At 52.2% G+C, this 21,518-nt stretch overlaps 1 protein-coding gene across 1 annotated transcript; it reads right to left on the reverse strand.

Annotated features, from left to right (window-relative positions):
• Positions 1-11: 11 nt before the first annotated feature.
• pde3b (phosphodiesterase 3B) lies at positions 12-20,179 on the reverse strand. Its single transcript, XM_029845817.1, has 16 exons — positions 19,127-20,179; positions 8,614-8,664; positions 7,884-8,132; positions 7,311-7,462; positions 6,838-6,938; positions 6,527-6,755; positions 6,367-6,443; positions 6,010-6,191; positions 5,807-5,941; positions 5,549-5,660; positions 5,345-5,458; positions 5,017-5,216; positions 3,895-4,098; positions 3,643-3,804; positions 2,712-2,964; positions 12-2,570 (listed from the first exon to the last, which is right to left on the reverse strand). The coding sequence occupies exons 1-16, from the start codon at positions 20,012-20,014 to the stop codon at positions 2,353-2,355; spliced, it is 3,327 nt and encodes a 1,108-aa protein (XP_029701677.1). The 5' UTR covers positions 20,015-20,179; the 3' UTR covers positions 12-2,352.
• Between the last annotated feature and the right edge of the window lie 1,339 nt (positions 20,180-21,518).

The raw sequence follows: 21,518 nt of genomic DNA on the forward strand, positions 1-21,518 counted from the left end.
GAGAGCTCTGATACTTTAGGGATGGTGTTTTATGACAGCTATAAATAACAACAAAAATCAGATGTCTCCACGATGTAGATAAGGGTGTATGGTTACATTGGACAAACGTACGTATTTTGATGCTACACAAAGGGAACGACCACTCAGCGATGCGTTTATGGCACAATCATCAGAGAACACATTGGGTTGGAGGGCCGCACAGCGAGAAGCCAACAGACTTTGTAGGACCAAATGAGCCCGAGCGCCCCGGTTCGGGAGCCGCCGAGCCCACCGGGTCCTGACCCAATCTCTCGCCTCGTAACTGGCTTCTCCTGCACCAACAGTACTGCAGCCAACGGACAGCCGTTTCCTTAGAAAAAACAACCAAAAAAAGGGTTTGGCACCGCTCGGGTCGACCGTGACGACAGTGTCAGCGGTGGACGGGGAGAGTCGCACACGAGTGGTTTTGATGCACAACAGATCTCGGCTGAAAAGAGGTGAAAGGTCAGAATCACATCACCGCATCTCCCAGCTGTGAAAAGAAGAAGGTAAAAACTCTGGAAACACAAAGGTGACCACAAGATCTCAATGTACAACATGGCAGCTGTGTGTAGAAAAACAGAGGCATTCATTTGATTATTTAAAAAATATAGATTTATATGCACATACTCTTTTGTACAGGGGCTAAACACTCGTTTGGTATTAAAATGTGCACGCCTGTATCTATTTCGTCTTTAAATATTACCGCAATTTCCGCTCACTCTTTTTTTCCCCCGCCAGACAATGATGATGATTTAATAAGGTGATTGAGGACCTTGGCAGAGATTCCTTTCCACAAAAAAAGTCTACCCTAATGGAATGCCAAGAGTTCTTAAGAGATAAAAATAGAGCGCTAGTAGGCTACATATAGATAAGAGTGAGCTGAAATGAAACCCTGGATCCCTTCTTTACACACTGGCCAAGTCTGGCAAAAGAGTTAGGAACAAGTAAAAGAGAGCTGGATGAGCGTCGGGTCGGTGTTCACCCCTGAAACAAAGACTCCAAAGCAAATGAAACCACTTAGAAAGCGTTACACAACTGCTAAATCGAACGCCTTTTACCGAGGCCATAAAACGCTAATGCGGTGTGGGAATGGCCGCGATGGCGCACGCTCGCCTCCATCACGGAGGACCTGGCAACCAAGCTGTTCGTCTGCTTCATACACCCGGTTTGAATTCTCTTACGCTTTTAAACTGTATTTCATATTCATAATATTAATAATAATAATAAAAATCCTGCAAAACAACTGTTCCACTTTGCATGAATCCTGAGTAACTTTTAAAAAAATAATTGAGTCAAAGAGGAAAATGAGAAATGCATTCAGTGAAAGAGCATTCCCGATCTAAAAAAGGACATTAGGCGGATTAAAAACCCAATCGTTGCCGAAAGGAGGCGAGAACGCACGCGCGGATCACAGAAATCGCTAGAAAAGGCGCTCCCTTCCTCCCCGCTCATTCTCTCATCGCATTCCTGCCAAATAAAATTCCATATGCTCTGGGGGGGGGGAAGGCCAAGCGACAGGACTTAAAGAGTCAAAACAGGTCGGTACACATGAGTAAAAGCATCCAAAAGGATGCAGACATAATGCTAATATCAGTCAATACCTCATTAATGTCTCTGACTGAGTCTGATACAGTGTTTCGTGTCACCAGCAAGGAGAGAGGACTACACGGGTCGGTGGTCTCGGGGCCAATATGGACTCAGTAAAGGTTCAAACAGGCACACTTGAGATATATATATATAATATTATATTTATATTTGTATATGTGTGCATATACTTATATAAATATACCTGACATGGAGGCCTAAACAGTCTCAGTCTCTCGTCTTTCAGAGTTCACTTTGGTAAAGGGCATCGATCACTTCGTGACGCCTCTTTTCTTCTACCCTTCCTTTTTAAATAGACGGGACTCGTTTTGTACCTAAAGGAGGTTTAAGCGCTTTTGCATTCGCTCGCCGCGGCGGGCACAATGGTCAGCGCCGCCGTTCCCACGCTTCTTCCGCACCTCTGTCCTCAGTTCTGGTGCTTCTTCCTTTCTCTCTCTCTGGGGTGAAAAAGTGCACACCAGTTGGGCTCCCACCGTTGCAGCAAGGATCCGCTCACAGTAGTAAGGCCTTTTTTTTTTTCCTCCAAAAAACAAGGTGACTGCTTAAACATCTGTGTCTGCACAGTGAATCAGTGTGTGTGTGTGTGTGTGTGTGTGTAAGAGGGAGCAATTTATGTGCATTTGCCGGCGGCCAGCTTGCGTCTCATATCTGTTGGTGAAAGAACGAGTGCTACTTCCTTCTCTAATCTTTTTTTTTTTCAGTTTCTCTGCTCTGTTCTTCCTCCCGCTACGGACGCTCCTCGCCCTCCTCCTCCTCCTGGATGACCTGGATGTCGTCTGACGGGGAGGTGGGCAGGCTGGACGGCAGGCTGTCGGGCTGCTGCTGCGGTTTGCCGAGCTCTTTGCTCTTCTCCTCCTCCTCGATGGTCTTCTTCCACACCTTGTGGTTCTCCGCCAGGTGCTGCATGATGCTGCAGAATAACCTCCGGCGGCTCTTCCTCCGTTCTGCAGCAGGAGACAGCACAAAGGGACGTGAGAGCTGAATCTGGACCGGCTGACAGCGAGCTAGGGCCAGATTAGATGAACCTGCGCTGCCTTTATTATTATTTAGAATCAGGATCGGACCGCGTGCCAGAGTTTCCCTACTTGGTTCCAGCTCGTCCTCCATCTCGTCGTCCTCCTCTTCATCCGTGTCGGTCTCCACCTGCCCTTCTTCATCGTCCTCGTCTGATCCTTCCTGGTTGATCCAGTAACCAGGAAGTAGGCCTGCGGCGTCGTAGGAGTTACAGAGCGGTCCCACGATGTGGGTGATGAAGGACTCCTGCAGCTTTGCCAGCTGGGGGGAGGAGCGGTCCATGAAGGGGCTGACAGGTAATCCCAGTTTAGCCTCCTCGTCTCCCTGAAGACAAAGAGCCCGGTCAGGGTGTCAACCGAATCAAACTACAAGGAAATTCCTCTCCAAACAATGCATTATTTACATTTCCATTTATAAAAAAAATAAAAATACCATTTCAGATGACCGAATCTTGGATTCTGGCCCATTTTCCAGAGCATGTCACAAACCATGTTTTAAACAATAGGCTTGGTTTTTTGGACCTGGTCATCCCAAGAGAAAAACTCCAAAAAAACATTTCCTGGAATGATGCTTTTACCAGAAAATGGGTTTATGTGTGGAAGGTGACAGACATTCCGTGGAAAGTCTGTTTACCAGGAATTCTATCCAAAAAACATCCCCTTTAAACAGACGGGGTTTGCGTCCTTGGATAGTCTGCTTCCTCCAGACAGCTGTCAAAGCTCGTGCACATTCTGCTACGGACCAAACTGGGTTTTCTTGGACCACGCTGGCATGAACATCACCCATAGAACCCATAAAAATAGTCAATTCATGTGTGCGTGTGTGTGTGTGTGTGTGTGTGTGTGTGTGCATAGTGCTGCATAGTGAAGACCAGAATTCTAATGCAAAGTGAGGACACTTTTATATTTTGGCTAGTCAGGGTTAGCTTTAGGGCAAGGGCCTTGGAGGGCATAATGTCCATGGAGGTCCTCACAATGATAGTACAACCACGCGTGTCTTCACCTGCTCGTAAAACTCATTGACGATGCCTTCTGTCCACTTGAGGTGCAGGTCGCGGATCTTGGCGGGTCCATTGATATCCGCTAGCTTGATGCACACCTGGCACACCAGAAGTCTGTCGTTCTCATTGGTCCAGTCAATCCCGGGACTGTTGACATCGTTCACCTGGAACAGAGACGGAGGCATCGTGCTGTTCAAGCGCCACCCCCTGATGTCCAGATTCATCTCATTTCTTCTCATCTCCTCATCTCAGACCTTAGAGTTGAACTCAGCCAGGAAGTCAAAGTGCTTCTTCAGGTCCGTGGCCAGGATGGCTTCAATGACCAGGAAGCGGAAGCGCTTGAACTCCACGTGATCCAGGTTGACCAGAAAGTTAAATTCTGGCTGGGAAAGGTAGAGGCTCCAGGCGGCGGCGGCGTGGTGGTTCTCCAGCACGGACCTGTCATTGTAGAGCACAGCCTGCGAGGAGGGAGGAGGCAACAAGTGGTGAGAGGAGGGAACGTGGAACAAATTCCATGATTTGATCAAATCTCTATTATGTGTTACGCAATTTAAAATGGGCTCAAAAAGGTTTATGAGAACAGAAATGTCACAGGCTCGTTTAGCTGAGGGGGCAGACGCTGGGACGGGTGACACGACAAAAGGCTTAAAGATGCACCAGATAAGGAGGCTGTCAACACTAGCGATCAATAAGTTCAGGGTTCCCTCTTCCTTTAACCCACTTTCCTGGGACTGTGACACAAAAGCAGACGTCATATCATGGGCCATGGTTAACCTTTCCTGTTGAGGGAACGTCAGGAATCCATTCTGTCCTCTATAAAGGTGTGAAATCGCTCAAAACCAAGGATTCCGTTTGGGAAACGCTAACGTCTGGCCATGAAAAAGGCACGAAAGGAAACCGTCCGGTTAAAAATTAACCCTGAGATATAGTTTGGATCGGGTGGGAACGTCAGAGTGGGAACGTCAGAGTGGTACGCGGCTCCCCTGACGTGACCTCCCCGGCACCACAGGACCGACCGCCCATTTGAGACGTGGAGCCTTGAGACGGCCGCGGGAGTGCGCGCTTGTGCACGGGGCTCGGCGCAGAGCAGGGCGTGGACGGCGACGCTGCACTAAACAAACAAACACTCCTGCTCGGAGCCACCGCGTGGACGCAGGACGGGGGCGCCGCTCCACGGAAGGTGGCGCCTTCTTTTCAACACGCCTCTGAAACAGAGCGCCGCTGATATTTGCACTCCGCATATTTGCGCGGCTCCGGCGATTTCCGCAGCCGCCCGGATTCTCTTTGTGTCTGCAAACACGGGCGTGTTTTTGTGTGTGAGAAGAGCCGTGTTGATGGAGTAAACCTTCAAATACCAGGAGGCGCCTGCAGGTTACCTGAGGCGCGTTCGTGGCCACCAGGAAGGCGTTGGTGCGGCCCGGGTGGTCGTAGTCGTGCATGGCCGCTGCCACGTAGAGCGCCATGAGCTCCAGCGCGGGGATGTTCCACGCCAGGCAGCCGTAGCTGTCGTCTGAAATGGAGCAGCTTTTGGAGGAGGCGTAGGATATCCTGCCCGGCGAGATGCCGCTGTCGGAGTCTGGAACGCAAAAGCAAACCAAGAGGCGTGACCGCGTCGTCCGAGTTTCATCATTTTCAGATTCCACGCGTCGCATCTTCCCATCATGCACTTCACCGTCACCTCAACAGCCGTCACTGACATCCCACCTGTGTCACTTCCTGTCACATGCTCGCTGTGGATCTGCTGGAAGCCGGGGATTGGCCGAGTGGTCAGGTACCAGACGGCGTGGAGCACGTCAGCGGCGTGGACCCGGTTGTGATCTGCAGGTTAGCGACAGAAACGGCATTTAACGATACGCCGGTACGTCGATACGTCGCACGAAACTCTCAGGAGGGTTTAGCGTCACTCACAGGGAATGTCCCTGTAGCCACTTTCCAGGGCACTGAAGTACGTCATGAATTCCCGAACAGGGATTTTGAAGATTTCAAACAGACACGCGTCCTGGAAAAGGGTGTATGTCACCTGTGGAGACACAAGGCAGCTTCACTGACAGCCCACACAGAACACGTCAACATCCCACCAGCGACGCCGCGGCGACGAGAGCGAGCCGCCGTTTTATTGGTTCTGTTTGATCGGAGCAGAGGAAAAGGAGGCGCGACTGTACTGACGTAGCTGAGGATTCTGCCGGTTTTCCCTCCCGTTTTGTCCACCAGCTCAAAGATCTGGAAGTTCCAAGTGTTCATCTTCTCCATGAAGGTTTCGTGCTCCTCCAGCACGGGATCGAGGATGAACTCCTGCTCGACCTGGAGGCAGAGACGGGAAATGTGGAGCCTGTCGCCGGACCACGGGACCGATGGTTGAGCGGGCAAACCTCTGCTTCCTGAGTCGGCTGCTCCGTGCTTGAGCTCTCCTCCGCCGCCTCCTCCTCCTCCTCCTCCTCCTCTGTTTGGACCAGCTTTCCTGCTGCATCCTGCCTCCCGTCTGCAGACGCCTCCATCTCCACGCTCTCCTCCCTGATCAGAGGCTCTCCTTGGAAGTCCAGCCCCTCGCCAGCTTAGCGCAACGAGCAAACAGCACTTTTAAACTCAATTTACATTCATTCTTTCGATAAATGTCCCGTGCCCATGAGCGCTTAAACTCGTGCTTGGTTAATCATGACCAGCAGAGGGCAGCAGCGCTCCCTGCTGCTCGTTAATCCGCTTTATTTCTGATGAGTTTGTGAAAGTACCTGAGCGTCTGCGCTGAGCCTCGTTGGAAAACGGCAGGCGGCTCGTATCGCCTCCTTTGGCTATCTGACGGCCGCAGCTGCAACAGTCAAACACGAGCACGCCAGATAAGACGAGCGCTGCGCGGCGGCCATAAAGGTCAATGAGTACCGCAGGTCTCACCTGGTGCAGACGGGGAAGGCGGCGCCGCGGAAGGCCTGCTGGAAATCAGGCGAACTCAGCGTCGAGGCCAGAGGTTTGTGTAAGTTGAGACTGACGCTGGGTTTTGTCAGGAAGTCGGCCGTGTCGGGGAACTCCACGGGGGGGCGGATGAGGGACGACGTGGAGCCCATGCCCATGGCTACAGGGCTGTGGGCCGGCGAAGCCACTGGGCTCAGGCTTGGAGAAGCGCCTGAAGAGCAGCACAGATTTATAAAAAAAGGTGCAAGGACAAAAAAAACCACCTGAAGGATATACATCCCCGGGAGGCTCACCTGATCTCCGGGGCCCCGCGTGGTAGGTCAGAGTAACAGACGAGGACCTCTGCTTAGGGATGGTCAGCAGATTTGCATTGGGTCCATTTGACAGACCTGGGCTGAAAAAGAATGCCGTGTTAAATTCCGATTCATCCAACTACAGTAGTTCTGTACAGACAAAAATAAAATAAAGCTTTTTGGTGAGGGCCTGTCTTCTACTGCCACCGTCTGGTGACATGCAGGTACTACATCCGAGGTCAGGGACAGTATATATGTTTGTTCCCATAAAGAACATTTAGTTTCTCTTAATGCGGGACTCAATACTGCTCTTATTGTGACCCACCGGGCTGATTTACTTCATACTTCTGACTGCATTTGTCAGTGAAAGCATAAAGAAATAAGGAAAGAGAAGAAAGTCCGCAGATTCTGTCATTTACTCTGACGTTAGAAAGGCTTGAAAATGATCAGCGGGTCCATATCTGCGCTGCTACCTGCTTAAATTGAGGTCAGGGTGGGATCTCTTGCCAGTGTTACGCTCCCAACGTGCCGAGGCCGAGTCCAGAGACGGGAGCGTGGAGCACGAGGAGGAGGTGGAGCTGCGTCTGGGCTGAGGGGTGGGGAGGCTGTTCCTGCTGCTCAGACCCTGATGGAGAAAGGAAGTGAGCGATTTATGTCCCTGTTTTATACACAAGCAGCCCGTGCTGGTCCTGCCACATAAATATTGTTGCTGCCGCCCGTCAGGGCCGAGTCCCGACAACAACACCAAGAAGCAGCTCTCTAATCTTTCCTGTAAAACCGCTCATTTTCCTCCACCTGGAATCAGAATATTCTTAAGATCCGAAACCAGACAAACTGCTTTGTCTCGTATTCAACTTCTGCTGGTTGCTAAACGATTATCCTCGCCGTGGGCGCCAACACAGAACCTGTATAGGCAACACAGACAGGGGGGAGGTTCCCGGAACCTCTAGTGGCCGGAGTAGGAATCACATGGAAACAATATTGGATACAGAGGTCAGAGGTCAGAGAGCAACAAACATTTGTCCAAGACTCGTCTGCCGTCCAACCTTGATGCTCTTCCTCTCGCTCCTCTCGGCGGAGTCTTCCACCTCGTCGCAGGGGTAGAACCCGGGGAACGGCGTGAAGGGGTTGACCCTGGGGCGGCACGAGCCCGAGAAGGTCCCCATCAGGCTGGAGATGCTGCGCAGGGTGGAGACGCTCTGTGGCGGCAGAGACGAGTCCATCAGCAGGTCCGACACCAGGTTCCTGGCCTCGTTGATGACCGAAAGGTCCACGCCGTTGCCAGTCGACGCACCCTGGGGACACACAGAGTCCCCGTCAGCGAGCTGCTGCAGGGCGGCGCCCCCTGCTGCTCAGGAGGGTATTAGGTCCGTCTCTCTGCTGGGCTTCATCGTTTCTCTTTGTTTCACTTCTGCATTAATAAATAAAAGCGTTTATGCTGAAGCCACAAAAAAATGCTGCTTCATTTAGCTTTGATTTTTATTGTTTAGAACTGGGGGGGGGGGTGAAGCGACCCCGGGACCCACAGCGGACCGGAGCGGGCCGTTCTCATGGGAACTGAAGGGGGCAGCAGTGGGAAAGCTTCATTATTCCTCCTGACCTGTAAACCAAAGCAAATCCTGGGACAGATAAAAGAAAAAGAAGATAAAAGAAGAGGCGGCGGCGCCTCCGGGCTCGGCGTGCGCCCGGGTTGTTGGCGGCGCAGGAGGAGGAATGTGGGTCACCTAAAGGAGGCGTGCGCGTGCACGTGCGCGCTGACGTGGGCGCGGTACTGACCTGATACTGCGGCTTGTACCAGTGTTTCAGGTCCCAGTCCCACAGGATCATCTGCAAGGAACAAGAGCACACGTCAGCGGACGCCACCGTTGGGACCACCGGGCGCACGTTTAGACACGACTTTCTGCCTCCCGCACGCTCGCCGTCCAGACACACGGCGTAGCGACAGTTCACATTGAGGATTTCCTGGACGGGACGCTGCACGCGCTACTACAGGCTTGCACGCCGCCTCGGCGGCGGCGGCCTGTGACCTGAGACTGATGAGAGAAAAGGAGAAAAGGAAGCCACAGAAACCACAGCAGTGCGTCGACAATGGGGCCGTGAGATCTGATCTGGCGGCAACTACGTCAATCGGCAGCGTTTCCGTTGGTAACCAGCCGCTCTCACGCCGCGCAGCGACGTATGGCGGCGGTTGCGTAACGCTCGAGTTCACCCGAGGTGGAGCGCGAAAACAACACGTGACAGGTGCCGATCGGCGAGGGCAGAGAGGAAGAAACGGCCAAACGCAAGCTGGGTTCGGGCCGTTTCGCCGCCGCCGTCGGGCGACTCTTACGAACGTTAGCGGAGACGCCACAAAAAGCTCAAATCCGCCAGCAGCTTTAGCGATTAGCTCGAAGGTGCGTTTGAAGCAGAGAAAAGGGAGAAACGCTTCATGTTTGGGGCAAACGTGGTCTGTTGGCGTCACGCGTGATTCGTTCGCCTGATTAATCGTGTCGTCACGGCGACAGCAAACTCATAAAGCTCAATCAGATTAAAATACACTTCATTTAATTACCCAAATTCAATTTATGTGGAGGGTAATCGGATTAACTCACACTCTTGAATGTGGCGTCCGCTCTTAAAAATACCAGAAGTGTTTGAGGACAGAAAAAAGGAAGAATAATTCAACAGCACACACACACACACACACACACACAGAGTACTGGACAGCAGCGTGCTAGCAGCATCTGCCTCTGATGCTAACCGCTAACCACTTCATCGATCAGTGGGATGTTGGTATTTGTCATCAGCATCTGTACAATGCTGCCAAACATTTAATATGGCAAATAAGCGGCGCCATGGCAACCTGACAGAGAGGCCGGCAAACAATGCTCCGCACACCATGGCAACGTGGTGGCGGGAGGCGGCCGGAGGCCCGCGCCGCCGGCCTGTCTGCTTGTTTACAGAGAGGAGCGGCGGACGGCCGTCAGTGAGACGGGACGCGCTAAGCTAAGGAAGTCTGGAGACGCTACAGCGAACACAACGCCGGCCGCCACCGCGGCGCGACGCAGGTTCGAGAAATGTGACTGACGACGCGGTTTGTAATCAACTTCAGTTGAACTCTATTAATGTGAGCGATGGGGATCAGCAGGGGCTGATGGGAAATGTTGTTATTGCTAATAACATTACCAGTGCAGCAGCTGCGCTAACTTTAAATCATTAGAAATGGTTCAGAACCCCCCCAGCAAGGAAAAAAAGAGTCGTTTGTCAGGAAGAGGAACATCGAGGCTCAACTTCAGAAACAGCTGTGTGTCGTCTGCATAAAGGGGGAAACCTGCAGCGTTTAGATGAAAGAATAGAATTAGAAGGACATATATGGAAGACAGAGCTAATAATTTACCTAAAACAAGCTGTAAATATTCCCGTCTATAGATGTGCGAGTTATTAGACGGCTGATTGTTGCACCTGCGTGTCATATTAGCGCAGCCGCGAGGTGCTAGGACTGATAAAAACATGCTAATATGCATGTGCGCGCGAGTGTGTGTTGTGGGGCAGGAAACGGTGTCGGCGGCGGGCGGGGGGGTGCTGCTGACGTCAGCCCGTGGCGACAGAGAGAGTCAGCGGCGTTGGTGATGAGGACGGCGTTCCGGACACACGGAAGGACGAGATGTGACGCAGGGAGGAGGAGACGGAGGCGGCGGACGGCGTGATGGGGAGCGCACGGAGCCGGTGAGAGGGCACGTCGCAGCGCGCACGGCCTGTTAGGGCTTCGACCTCCGGGGGGGCCCGGGGGGCCGGCGACAGGGGCCGGCGGGCGGCTCGTCACGCTCTGATTACCGGTCCAACGTTGGCGGCGGTGCCGACAGAAAACAGTGCTTCCTTTTTTTGTGCCGTCAACAGGAGCAGAGCAGAACTCTCATTGTGTCGCTGGCACAGCGGCCGGGCGGGAAAACGCCGGCGGGCGCCGCCAGCGGCGGCGTGCTGGGCGGACTGGCAGGACTGTGGAACATTCTTGCCCAGCGGAGGGGCTCCTGCAGAATGTCGGCCCTCTCTTTCACACTCCTCTACCACTTCACCGGGTCGGCGCTGCCTCGCCAGCACGCGCTCCTCTGAGCTGACGTGCTTGTTTACACGGATGGATGGATGGATGGATGGATGGATGGATGGATGGATGGATGGATGGATGGATGGATGGATGGATGGATGGATGGATGGATGGATGGGTGGGTGGATGGATGGATGGATGAGTGGGTGGATGGATGGATGGATGGATGGATGGATGGATGGATGAGTGGGTGGATGGGTGGGTGGATGGATGGATGGGTGGATGGATGGATGGGTGGGTGGGTGGGTGGATGGATGGATAGATGGATGGATGGATGGATGGGTGGGTGGGTGGGTGGATGGATGGATAGATGGATGGATGGATGGATGGGTGGATGATGGATGGATGGATGGGTGGATGGATGGATGGGTGGATGGATGGGTGGATGAAATTGGTCACCGAGGCTAAATGCTAAATGCTAATCTGCAGCGTCCAACCAGGTGATGCTAAACTAGCTCAAACCAATCCAGACGTTAGCAGAAACCTTTTGAGCGTAAAGAATTCGATGCGGTTGCAGCTTCACGTGCGCACGTCCTGCTGTGCTACACGAGTGTGTTTTGAACAGCGCAGCGGGCATTGAACACATAAGGTTATGCATACACGCGACGCTCCGCAGAGCAAACACGCCCAGCCCAGGTTAGCAGGCTGACCTTTGACACAATACAGACCCAGCTAATCCTTCCCTGCCTTTGTTTCAGCCCTCGTTCCTGTTCAAACACAACAGGAAGCCTTAATGGTAGCACGTTTAGCGCTACACAAACAGCCATTTATTCACATTTTGCACACAATCAAATCTCATTTTTATTAAATTAAAGTTCTGAACGTGGGACTGGATCCCACTCATAACGATACCCAGCTAAAATCATAACGAAGGTGTTTGGTTCAGACCAAACAATCAATCAATCAGCTAAAAAGCAGACGTGAAATTCAAGCCCGTCACATTTACGTCAGCAACGTGCGCTTTGGCGCTGACGTGCTCGATACATGAGTCATGAAACGGCGAGTGAGGCGCACGCCCACAGAAGCCTTTCAAGCAGACGCAGCGCGTCCGCGGTCGCTTCCGCCAAGGAAGTCGAATAAGAGGGGAGGAAAAATGAAGAAAAGCGAGAGAGAAAGTGCACGTTTTGGTCCGGTTAGCGTGTGTCTAGCTGCTGGGTGACAAACTTTCGATACTTTTCAGGCTTTTGGAGAACCCTGGATGGGATCCGAACCTGCAACCTTGGAATTTCTTGACCTGATCTATGAATCATAGAGGCAGAAATGGAACAACTGCCGTGTAAATGTGATTAAAATGTAATTAAACTCGGCATATTGGCGACAACGTAGCCAATCAGTGAATCATCTGGCAGAAATGTAACGAATTCCACGTCGATAAACGCGTCGTACTGGCTACGAGTTCCACAACACGACATAACTGGTAACATCGCTCGTTCTTTTAACGATTTAGCATTCGGCGCTGTAATATGTTCACAAACACTCACCATGACGATAAGTTTTATTTGTCCTAAGAAACGAATGCAGAGAAGTTAGCGCCCGGCACAGAGGCGCTACCAAGCTAGCTTCCAGGTCTCCACGGGACGCGTCGGTTCAGCCTGACGCTGGCCGCACTGTTGCTGGGAACCAGTCAGCAAGTCACGCAGCTAAAATTAGAAGCATTTTATCCGAGCTTAGAAGTTCCGTTGACCTGGAATGCAGCAATTCTCCACTATCGGGGGAGATTGGGCCAGGAAATCGGCGTGCGTGACCTTTGGTTAGAGGTGCCAGAGCCTAAATATTCTGACTGGCGGACGTCTCAAGGCCCGTTTTGACATTGATCTGCATGAACGGGTCCGTATAAACATCCCGGGTTTACCTGGTGTCAGGCTAATATCAAACTACCCCTGAGCTGCTTCCCAGCTAGCGGTGCAACGTTAGCATTGTCAGACGCGGAGTGTATGCCAGGGGACAAAGGTGACGTGAGCGGAGGTTCCTGTGGCCACGCGTGCACACCGAGGCCGACGCATGTTTCTGTAACACGGCGTGTAAATATACAACAAATGTCTTAAATGCCTTAAAGTGCACTCGTGTGCACAAGCATTTCTGCCCAATGAATAGCGTGTTGCTGCTAGGTGGGACGCGCTAGGTGAGGAAAGTGTTGGTGAACGCTGGTGCTGATAGATAATTCTGTAATAAATATGTGCACGTGCTCTCCTGGACTCTGACCTGCCTACGTTAGCCTTCAGCAAGCTAGCGCGGAGCTAATGGTGCATCAGTGAGGCATTAATCTCTCCCACACATAAGGGCTCGAAAACATTGGACTCGCTTGTTGTGGCGGCGACGCTAAACAGGAAGTTATCGTTCCTGTTTTGCTGCGTTCTGAGAGCAGATCGTCCCCGTTTGGCCGTGAACTACGGCTCCTTCTCTCTAGCGCGGCGCAAAGGCGCGACGCATGTTCTTCACACGCGGCGGAGCTCATCGCCCGAGCGAGGCTGCGAGGCCCCGCTGCAACAGGAAGTTTATACCTGATATGGACATGAGCGCTGGACGAGGGAGGCTGGAGGCCTTGTAAGGGAACATCTGGCTTTATCATGGAATCAGCGCAGCCTCCTCTTATAAACACAAGCTAACGCCTGAGCCCTGCAGCCCCGGTCAATAACAGGCATGAGAACACAAACGCCATCCATCAGAGGAGGAGGAGGAGGAGGAGGAGGAGGAGGAGGAGGAGGAGGAAGATAGAGACAGAGAACAATGAGAAAAGAGGCAGAAAAGAAGTTAGCCGTCTGAGGGAAAATGAAAACAACAACAACAACGACGAGGCTTTTTCTCGCGAAGACGTCGGTCGTTTCCTGTGTTGGTGAAAAATGTGAAACGCGTCTCAGCGGGTCAGAAACGTGAACTCACAGCAGACAATAATGTTTCTGTCTGGCTAAACTGGGGCCGCTTCGGGGTGGGGGGGGTGTCCGGGGGCGCCGCTCCACGCAGACGCCACCGGGGGCGCCGCAGAGACGACTGACACCTGCTGCCGTGCGTCACCGCGACAGGTTTGGGGTCGAATCCTGCGCCGCGTCAGCAGAACGACCATCTGTGGGGGGGGGGGGGGCGGCGGTCGGACCCTGCGGTCCTGCCGGGGGGGCGTGAGAGACCGGGGAGATAACGGCAATTTGGGGCGACGCACACGGATTCAGAGGGCAGATCTGGTCATGTGACCTCGGTTCACTGTCCAAGAGCGTCGAACCTCTAAAAACCAACGTGACCAAAAAAAACTGCAGGCAAAGTTTATGACAAAGTTCTGGTCTCAACACGGTGTGTGTGTGTGTGTGTGTGCGTGTGTGTGTGTGCATGTGTGTGTGTGTGTGTGTGTGCGTGTGTGTGTCCGCTCCACGCCACCTGAGATGCCGCCACACGCGCGGTGTAAATAGTGGAGCCCTGGGCGGCTGTCATGTGAGTCGGAGTGGCACCAACAAACCCGGGAAGGGTTTACTAAACAGAGCAAAGGTGGTGACGGGTGTCGGGGGGGGGACGTGCACGGGTGTTGGGGGGGGGCGGGGGGGGGGGGCGCGTGTTTCTAGGAAGGAGAGGCGACGGCGCTGCGTAAATGAAGCAGATAAAAGTGTTAAAAACAGGAAGGCACCTGTGCGCTCGCTGACGGGGTTGCATCACCAGAAGACGCAAACTGGGGGGGGGGGGGGGGGGGGGGGGGAGAGGTGTGTGTGTGTGTGGGGGGGGGTGCAGCACGCAGAGGGTGACCTGAGTGTGACCTTCAGCGCACTTCTCCCACCGTTGCACCGTAGCATGTTAGCATTTAGCTAAACTGCAATATTTACATAAATGGACGACCCATTAATGTGTCCAACGCATGATTAACGACCCCCCCAACACACACACACACACACACACAAACACACACACACACACACACACTGTTTCACAGCTGGAACCATCTTTGTGCCGAAGGCCGATCAGACACGATTCCACGTTCTTCCCGCGTCGCTGGAGAAGCTCAAACGTGACTCGATGGATAAACAGAGAAACAATCTACGGAATCAAAATCTCTGGAACATTTAGATGCTTTTGACGGAACTTCACCTCCCGCGTGTGTGTTTGCTCTCTCAGGGATAAAAGGTTGAGGCGAACGCTGACGCGGGCGCGCGTTAGCACGTTAGCTTAACGTGCTAACGCGTGACCTTTCGGTTCTTCCCGTTCTGACTGTTCAGCACCTTTTAGGTTGAAACATGAAACATCCGACGGCAGCGGGATGACTCAGAACACACGTTTCGCTAGGACGAGCAAAACCTGGTGACTTATATGTAGCTCTGGGTCTGGGAGCGCCCCTCTCTGCCCCCCCCCCCCCGGGTTTACCTGCCCTCCACGTGAGGCAGGAACGGGAGGGGACCTTTGAAAGCGTTTCCTGGCCTTCACCCCTGCTCGCCGCTCTCATCCCGGCGCTTTATGGCTTTTACGAGTGCGCTAAAGGTTCAGGCGGAGGCCGCGGCCGATGTATCGGTTTGTTGCATCGGGGCCGTGCCATCAAAACCGCCGCCTATCGAAGGGGACTGATGACACTCGACCATGGCGAGCAGATCGAGAGCGAGCTGATGGGGGAGATATGTGAGGCTCCACGAGCAGCGAAACACAAAATCTATGTATGAAATCTCCCGTAATCTTTGGGGGAGGAGAGTGTCTGGCATTTGAACCTGTGTGTGTGTGTGTGTGTGTGTCGGGGGAGGGGCAAACACAGACGAAAGTACTGAAATAAAGTGCAGAGAAGATAGAAGTGTCGCTCCCAAACATCTGCACAGATAAATCTCCCACTTCCGATTGTGGCGGATTAAAGTGTTCTGAGTTGTTGGATCCGGCCGCTCGGAGTTCTAATAGTGCTTCTTAGTTTTGCCCTTTTCAGCGGGATCTGCCCTCCGCTGCTAATCACACACAAGCCCTCCTCTGTAGCTGCGGCTGACGTCAGCCGTCGCTTAGCAACGGCCTTTTGGTGTAAAAGCAGCAGCGCTGACACCGTTTTCAAAAGAGGCTCCGAGAGAATAAGAACGGGAAGCGGAGACAGACGGGAGGAAAAGGAGCCGGAGAAACGTCAGGGTAAAAGGCGGGAGAGTTTGTGGGGCAAAAAAGAGCTGCGGGAGCACAGGAGCCGCGGGGAAAGTTGCCCTAAATACCCCCCCCCCCCCCCTCCCCCCCCACGGCGGCAGCCGCCAGCTACGTCCCCCTACGCTGAGAACAGTCAACACATGCGAGGTCAACGACCTCTGCCTGAACCATCCATGTGACCCTGCCGCCGACCACTGAGGCAAAAAGCCTCTAATTGCCCCAAAGTTGCTCAACGGCTCATGAGGAGAGTGTCGGAGGAGAAAAGCGCGGCGAGATAAAACCCCCGAGTCATCACGCCGCACCTATCGCGAAGACTAAAGAGCTGCGGGCTAATTGCTGGCGACCGTGACGCAAACCGTTGCCGGGGCAACCGGAGTTTTGGAGTAGCCGCTCCAGCGCTTCCTCATCTGTTTGCACTCACAGCGGCGGGCTGCAGGCGCCGCATCCTGCCTTAACCCCCGTTACTCCCTCCAGCCGGCCCGGACGTCAGAGCCCAACAAACAGTCAGCGGGGGGACACAGCGGCGTGCACGGCGGCGTGCACAGCGGCGTGCACGACGGCGTGCACGTGGGGGAGCAGGGACTCCCGTTGGTGCAGTTTGCTGCAGATTAAACACAAGTAGTGCTGCTAAATTCACCCCTGATGCGTTTAATCACTAAAAAAAAAAACGGAATTTAGGACGTCGACAGCAGGAAAGACACGCGCGGTGGGACTGGACCCCAAAAGGCCGCGCACGTCACTGGGAATGACGCCGGGTACTTTAACGTGACGTCTGAGGAGCCTTCCTTCGCACCATCCGCAGACGCTCCTCCCCTTCCCGTCACCGCGGGAACGAGACGCCGTATTCCGATGAGTGACACCCCCCCCCCCCCCCCCCCCCCCCCCCGCACGCGGTTCGTCACCGGGCCGTGACGTCAATGTTACATCATCCACATGGCGTTCCAGCGAGCGAACGTGACCGCTGAGCGCCGCTCGGCCTTATCGCCCCTCTCCCTTCCGCCCTCTTCTCCCTGCAGCCTCTGTGCTCCTCTGAATACGGGGTATTTGAGTGCATTATTTGCCCCCTCCTGCCCCCGAGGAGAGGGGGGCCACACAAAAGGAGGCCTTCTGCCTGTTTGAGCGCCGCTCCCAGGGCAGGAACCCAGGAAAGTGGGGCAGAAATCACCGGTTTCTGCTCTAAGCTGACTTTTTCGGAAGCCTCGGCCGTGCGTTTTGCTCATGACGACACGAGCGGGATCCTTCCAAGGAGCCTCCACACCAAAAAACGTGATCAAAGCACGGAAAACATCAAAGGTGTTGACGGCGTGGCCGTGTTGACAGTGACCTGAATAAAGTCCTACGTGATAGACCACAACAATATAGCCTCCATGGATCAGTTGTTTCTGGGCCACCAGCCTTAAATATTTACAACTATTGCGGTTTTATGTCCAAAACGGGCGACAAAAAGCTAAAATCCATCAAAATCGTCACAACACCAACAACAGCACCTGGGCGAGGACAATTATCGCCGCGGCGCCGCAGAGTTTTGCTTCAAACTGTCGTTTTATATTAATTTGCTCAGTTGGCGCCACAGAAACGACGCTAAAGAAGCTAACAGCTTAAAACCGTAGCATTAGCGGCGGCAGCTAAAGCTCTGTCGACTCTTCAACAGAGAGTGAGGACAGGAGGAAGGGTAGTGTTGCAGGGTACCCCCCCCCCACCTCCCACCACTACCCCCCCCCCCCACCACCACCTCCCACCACTACCCCCCCACCCCCCACCCCCCCAACGTGTTGCTGAACTTGTTTTGTGGTGCTGACGCCAACAGGAAACAATCCTCCGGCGGACAGTAAACCTACAACCCTCTTCGAAGAAGATGGGGGGGGAGGTGAGAAGATGAAGACCATGTGTGAAATCACCGGGGCTTTAATGACACCTCGCTCGTCCCGTCCACCAGCACTCCCCAGACGTGTAATAACGACATGTTATAACCTATCCGGGGTAATAGAATCAAAACACGGCCAAAAAGTGGTTGTGTGTTTTTTTAAAAAATCTGAGATGTTCCAGCTGCTGACGGCCTAAAAATAAAACCACGATGGGAACCAACCGAGCCGACCTGGATCCACAGTCTCAGACCCCCGACGTGGCCCGGAGCCCACAAAGACGGAGGGCCCAGCGTCGGCCGAAGACCCGCATGCGTCTGTTGTAAAGACAACACGCTTGACTTTTACCAACTATAAAACCGGCCCCTGTGGCTGTTTTCGTTTTATACACACAAACAGTGAGCGGAGCGCTTCCATCCCATCATTCTGGAGTCAGAGAGGGAGAAGCGGCTCACAGGGAGGCAGAACCATCTGTCCTGTCTCTATTGTCCTAATGTCCACGTGGACGGACGCTCACACGTCCTGTACGTGAACGTTCCTGATGCCGAGAGACCTCGTAAATGTGTCCAAAACCGTCTTTTCTCCCCAGTTTGTGTCTCCTAATGTTGCTCTCCGTCTTCCTGAGTCCACACGTGTGGAGATTCTTCAGAACTAATCTGATTTGGAGGACACACGGTCACGCTTGCGTTGGGGGGAGCGTCCCGGCGTCAGGGGCCGCGTAATCGCATCACAAACTTCCACGACAAGTTGGGAATCGCGATAATCGAATGGTGCCGCAACAACCTCGAGCGTTCGGTAAAATGAAGGCGTTAGAGATTCTGGGCTTTGTTGGGGTGGTTCAGGTTTGCTGTTGTCGGTGTTGTGTGTGTTGTCGGCCCGTCTCTGAGCTCCATTTTGATGCTCCGACAATTTCCAGCATCTTTGCAGCGACTTTTGATCAGCGCTCAAACCAAACGTGACGGGTTCCACATGCACGATGCAAAACCTCCCCCCACGATGTGGCCCAGAACTAAAGCCGAGTGTGTAGAAGAGTGTGTAGAAGCCCAGAAACGTGTGTAACTGAATGTGACAATATCAAAGCAGGTATTTAATCAGCAGTTTGCGTGTGGAAGCTGCTTTTTTTAGGATCGTGTGATTCCTTTATTTTGGTTTGGATGCACATGTGCACTGGTGGGATCCCCGGAGAATCCGTGGGCCTACTTTGGAACAACAACAACAACAACAACAACAACAACAACAACAGAGAGTCCTGCAGATAAAGACCTACCTGTTCCCTGGATATGCAGGGTAACGAAGGTCTGCGGGGCATTTTACAGCTGCCATAATAGCTGGTGGAGGTTTCACCCAGGGACACGCAGCTGGACCGTCTCCTCAGCCGGATCACGGGCACCTTCTCCTCGGCGGAGGAGGTCCCACTCGGCGGGTCCCTCGGCGGGCAGCAGCGGTCGAACCAGAGCGCCAGCAGGGAGCCGGAGACCCCGGAGAGGCAGGCGGCCAGCGGTCTGAGCAGCGCGGGCAGGGCGCTCAAACTGGTGAGCGACACCAGCCAAACCACGCTGGCAAAAACCAGGACGAGGACACTGTGTTTGAGTTTGAGAGTGGGGATGAGCGTGAGCAGACCCACGCAGCCCAGCACGAACAACAACCTGCCCACCATTTGCATCTGGTGCTGCTCCTCTCCCCATTGCAGGACCCGCAACACCAAAAAATCCCCGAGGTAGCACGAAGCTGGCAGCGACGCCAGCCAGCATTTGCTGCTCTCCTTCTTCTTCCTCCGCAGGTAGAAGGTCAGGAAGAAGAACGCGCACCCGATGCTGAATAAAGGACTGATGGACTGGGAGAAGCCCGACAGGAAAGTCCGCAGATCACACAGCGGGTCACTTTGCAAGCTCCTGGAAACGAGGAAAGAAAGCGCCAAGACTGCCAGCGCAGCGGCGTAGAGCGCGGAGACCTTCAGCAGTTTGGAGCTCACGATGTCCTGGTTGCACAAGCTGCACACGCTCACCAAAAACCCCCTCTGACGGTCCTGTTTCAGAGGGGTGACGCAGCTCTTCACATAGCCGTTCCTGAAGCCTTCCGAGCTGTTTACACTCCGAGCTCCGTCGTGGTGCCTGATTTTGCCGTGCAAACCCTCTCCTTCCTCCCGTGCAGCCATGGCGCGACTGCGGTTCCTCCGATCCACGCAAAAGTCTCCCTCTCTTGCTTCTCACGCTTTGTTAACACTGAACTACATGCCAGCAAACGCACTCCATGGTCACTCAAACGTGCTCCAGCAGTCGGACTAAAGAAAGAAGGTGAGATGTTGTTTTTACCCAAACGGGGCTCCCTGGCGCCCCCTACAGGATCGGGCGCGAACTGCGGGTCTTTGTGGCTGAACTTAACAGTTTATGATAAATACACCACGAAGCTTCAACGATGACCAAAAACAATCCAGTTCTTTTTATGTTTGTCTCCTTATTTCGACTCAGCGATTTTATGAGAAATTCCTTGTCACGTTTTTACATGGGGATTAATGTAATGCGTCTCCTTTAAAGTGCGCGCAACTTTAATGTGTAACTTATTAGCCTTTATTTATGAAGAAATATCTTTTACAACGTTCCCTTCCCTCAATTTATCATTTATTAGTTTAACAATATAGCTATGAATTAGGTGAAAAGTCCAGCGTTGATAACCATTTAATAAACGACACGTTTGGTAATAGTGTTTTGCATTTTACACGATTTGGAATAATTACATGGGGATTTAAATACATATTTTTTCACAGAGTTCTGGGATCGATTGGTTTGCCTGCCATGAATTCATAACAGCAAGTCAATTGTCGATTAAACGATTAAAATAACAATATAAACACGTCCTCTCGACCCACGGATCACCCAAGATGAGATGCCTCATAAACTGTACATATACATTTAAAACTTTAATACTTCTAACTATATATACTTCATATACAATGGATATTAATTATACAATGATTTGTAACTTGTAAGAAAATTCTCGATAAACCATGGTTAAGAAATAAAATGTAAGGAAGCCTAAATATATTGATATCTATACATTATATAGGCTACAAGTTAACCATGCTGACGTGATGTAAAGTTATATGCAAAAAACTTGATAAGGTTCTGTGTCCATGTCATTGAAATATTGAAATGAAAGGAAATCTTTATTTTTGAATTTGACTGTATTTTGATCAAGCATACTGATATTGAATTTAAACACAATTACAAACGCATTTATTATTATTATTATTAATATTGTTGTTGTTGTTATTATTATTATTAACAGTCAATACTTCATTACGTATGTCACTTTTTTCCCGACTGACATTAACATTACTTTACATTAGAGGGCGCTGCGTTACCACTGAGACTGCTGGTGTGTTAGAGAGCAAAATTACCTTGTTAAAATAAAATAATTTAAATATATATTATTTATTGCTAAGATGCTATCTTTAGGATGTGATCTAGACCATATACTTCAACAAAAAGTTTGCTATCCTACCCTTAAAGGCAATTATACACAACGTGCCCTAATCGTGTGTATTTTAGTATCTATATTTGTCAAACGCATTTTAAACATAACTTTTTCTTTGGTGCTGCGTATATAATTGTATTTCTGGTCTGTTTATGTGAATAATTCGTACCACAACACAGCTGCCA

The sequence above is a fragment of the Takifugu rubripes genome, chromosome 13 (assembly GCF_901000725.2).
Source record: "Takifugu rubripes chromosome 13, fTakRub1.2, whole genome shotgun sequence".
Classification (NCBI taxonomy): Eukaryota; Metazoa; Chordata; class Actinopteri; order Tetraodontiformes; family Tetraodontidae; genus Takifugu; species Takifugu rubripes.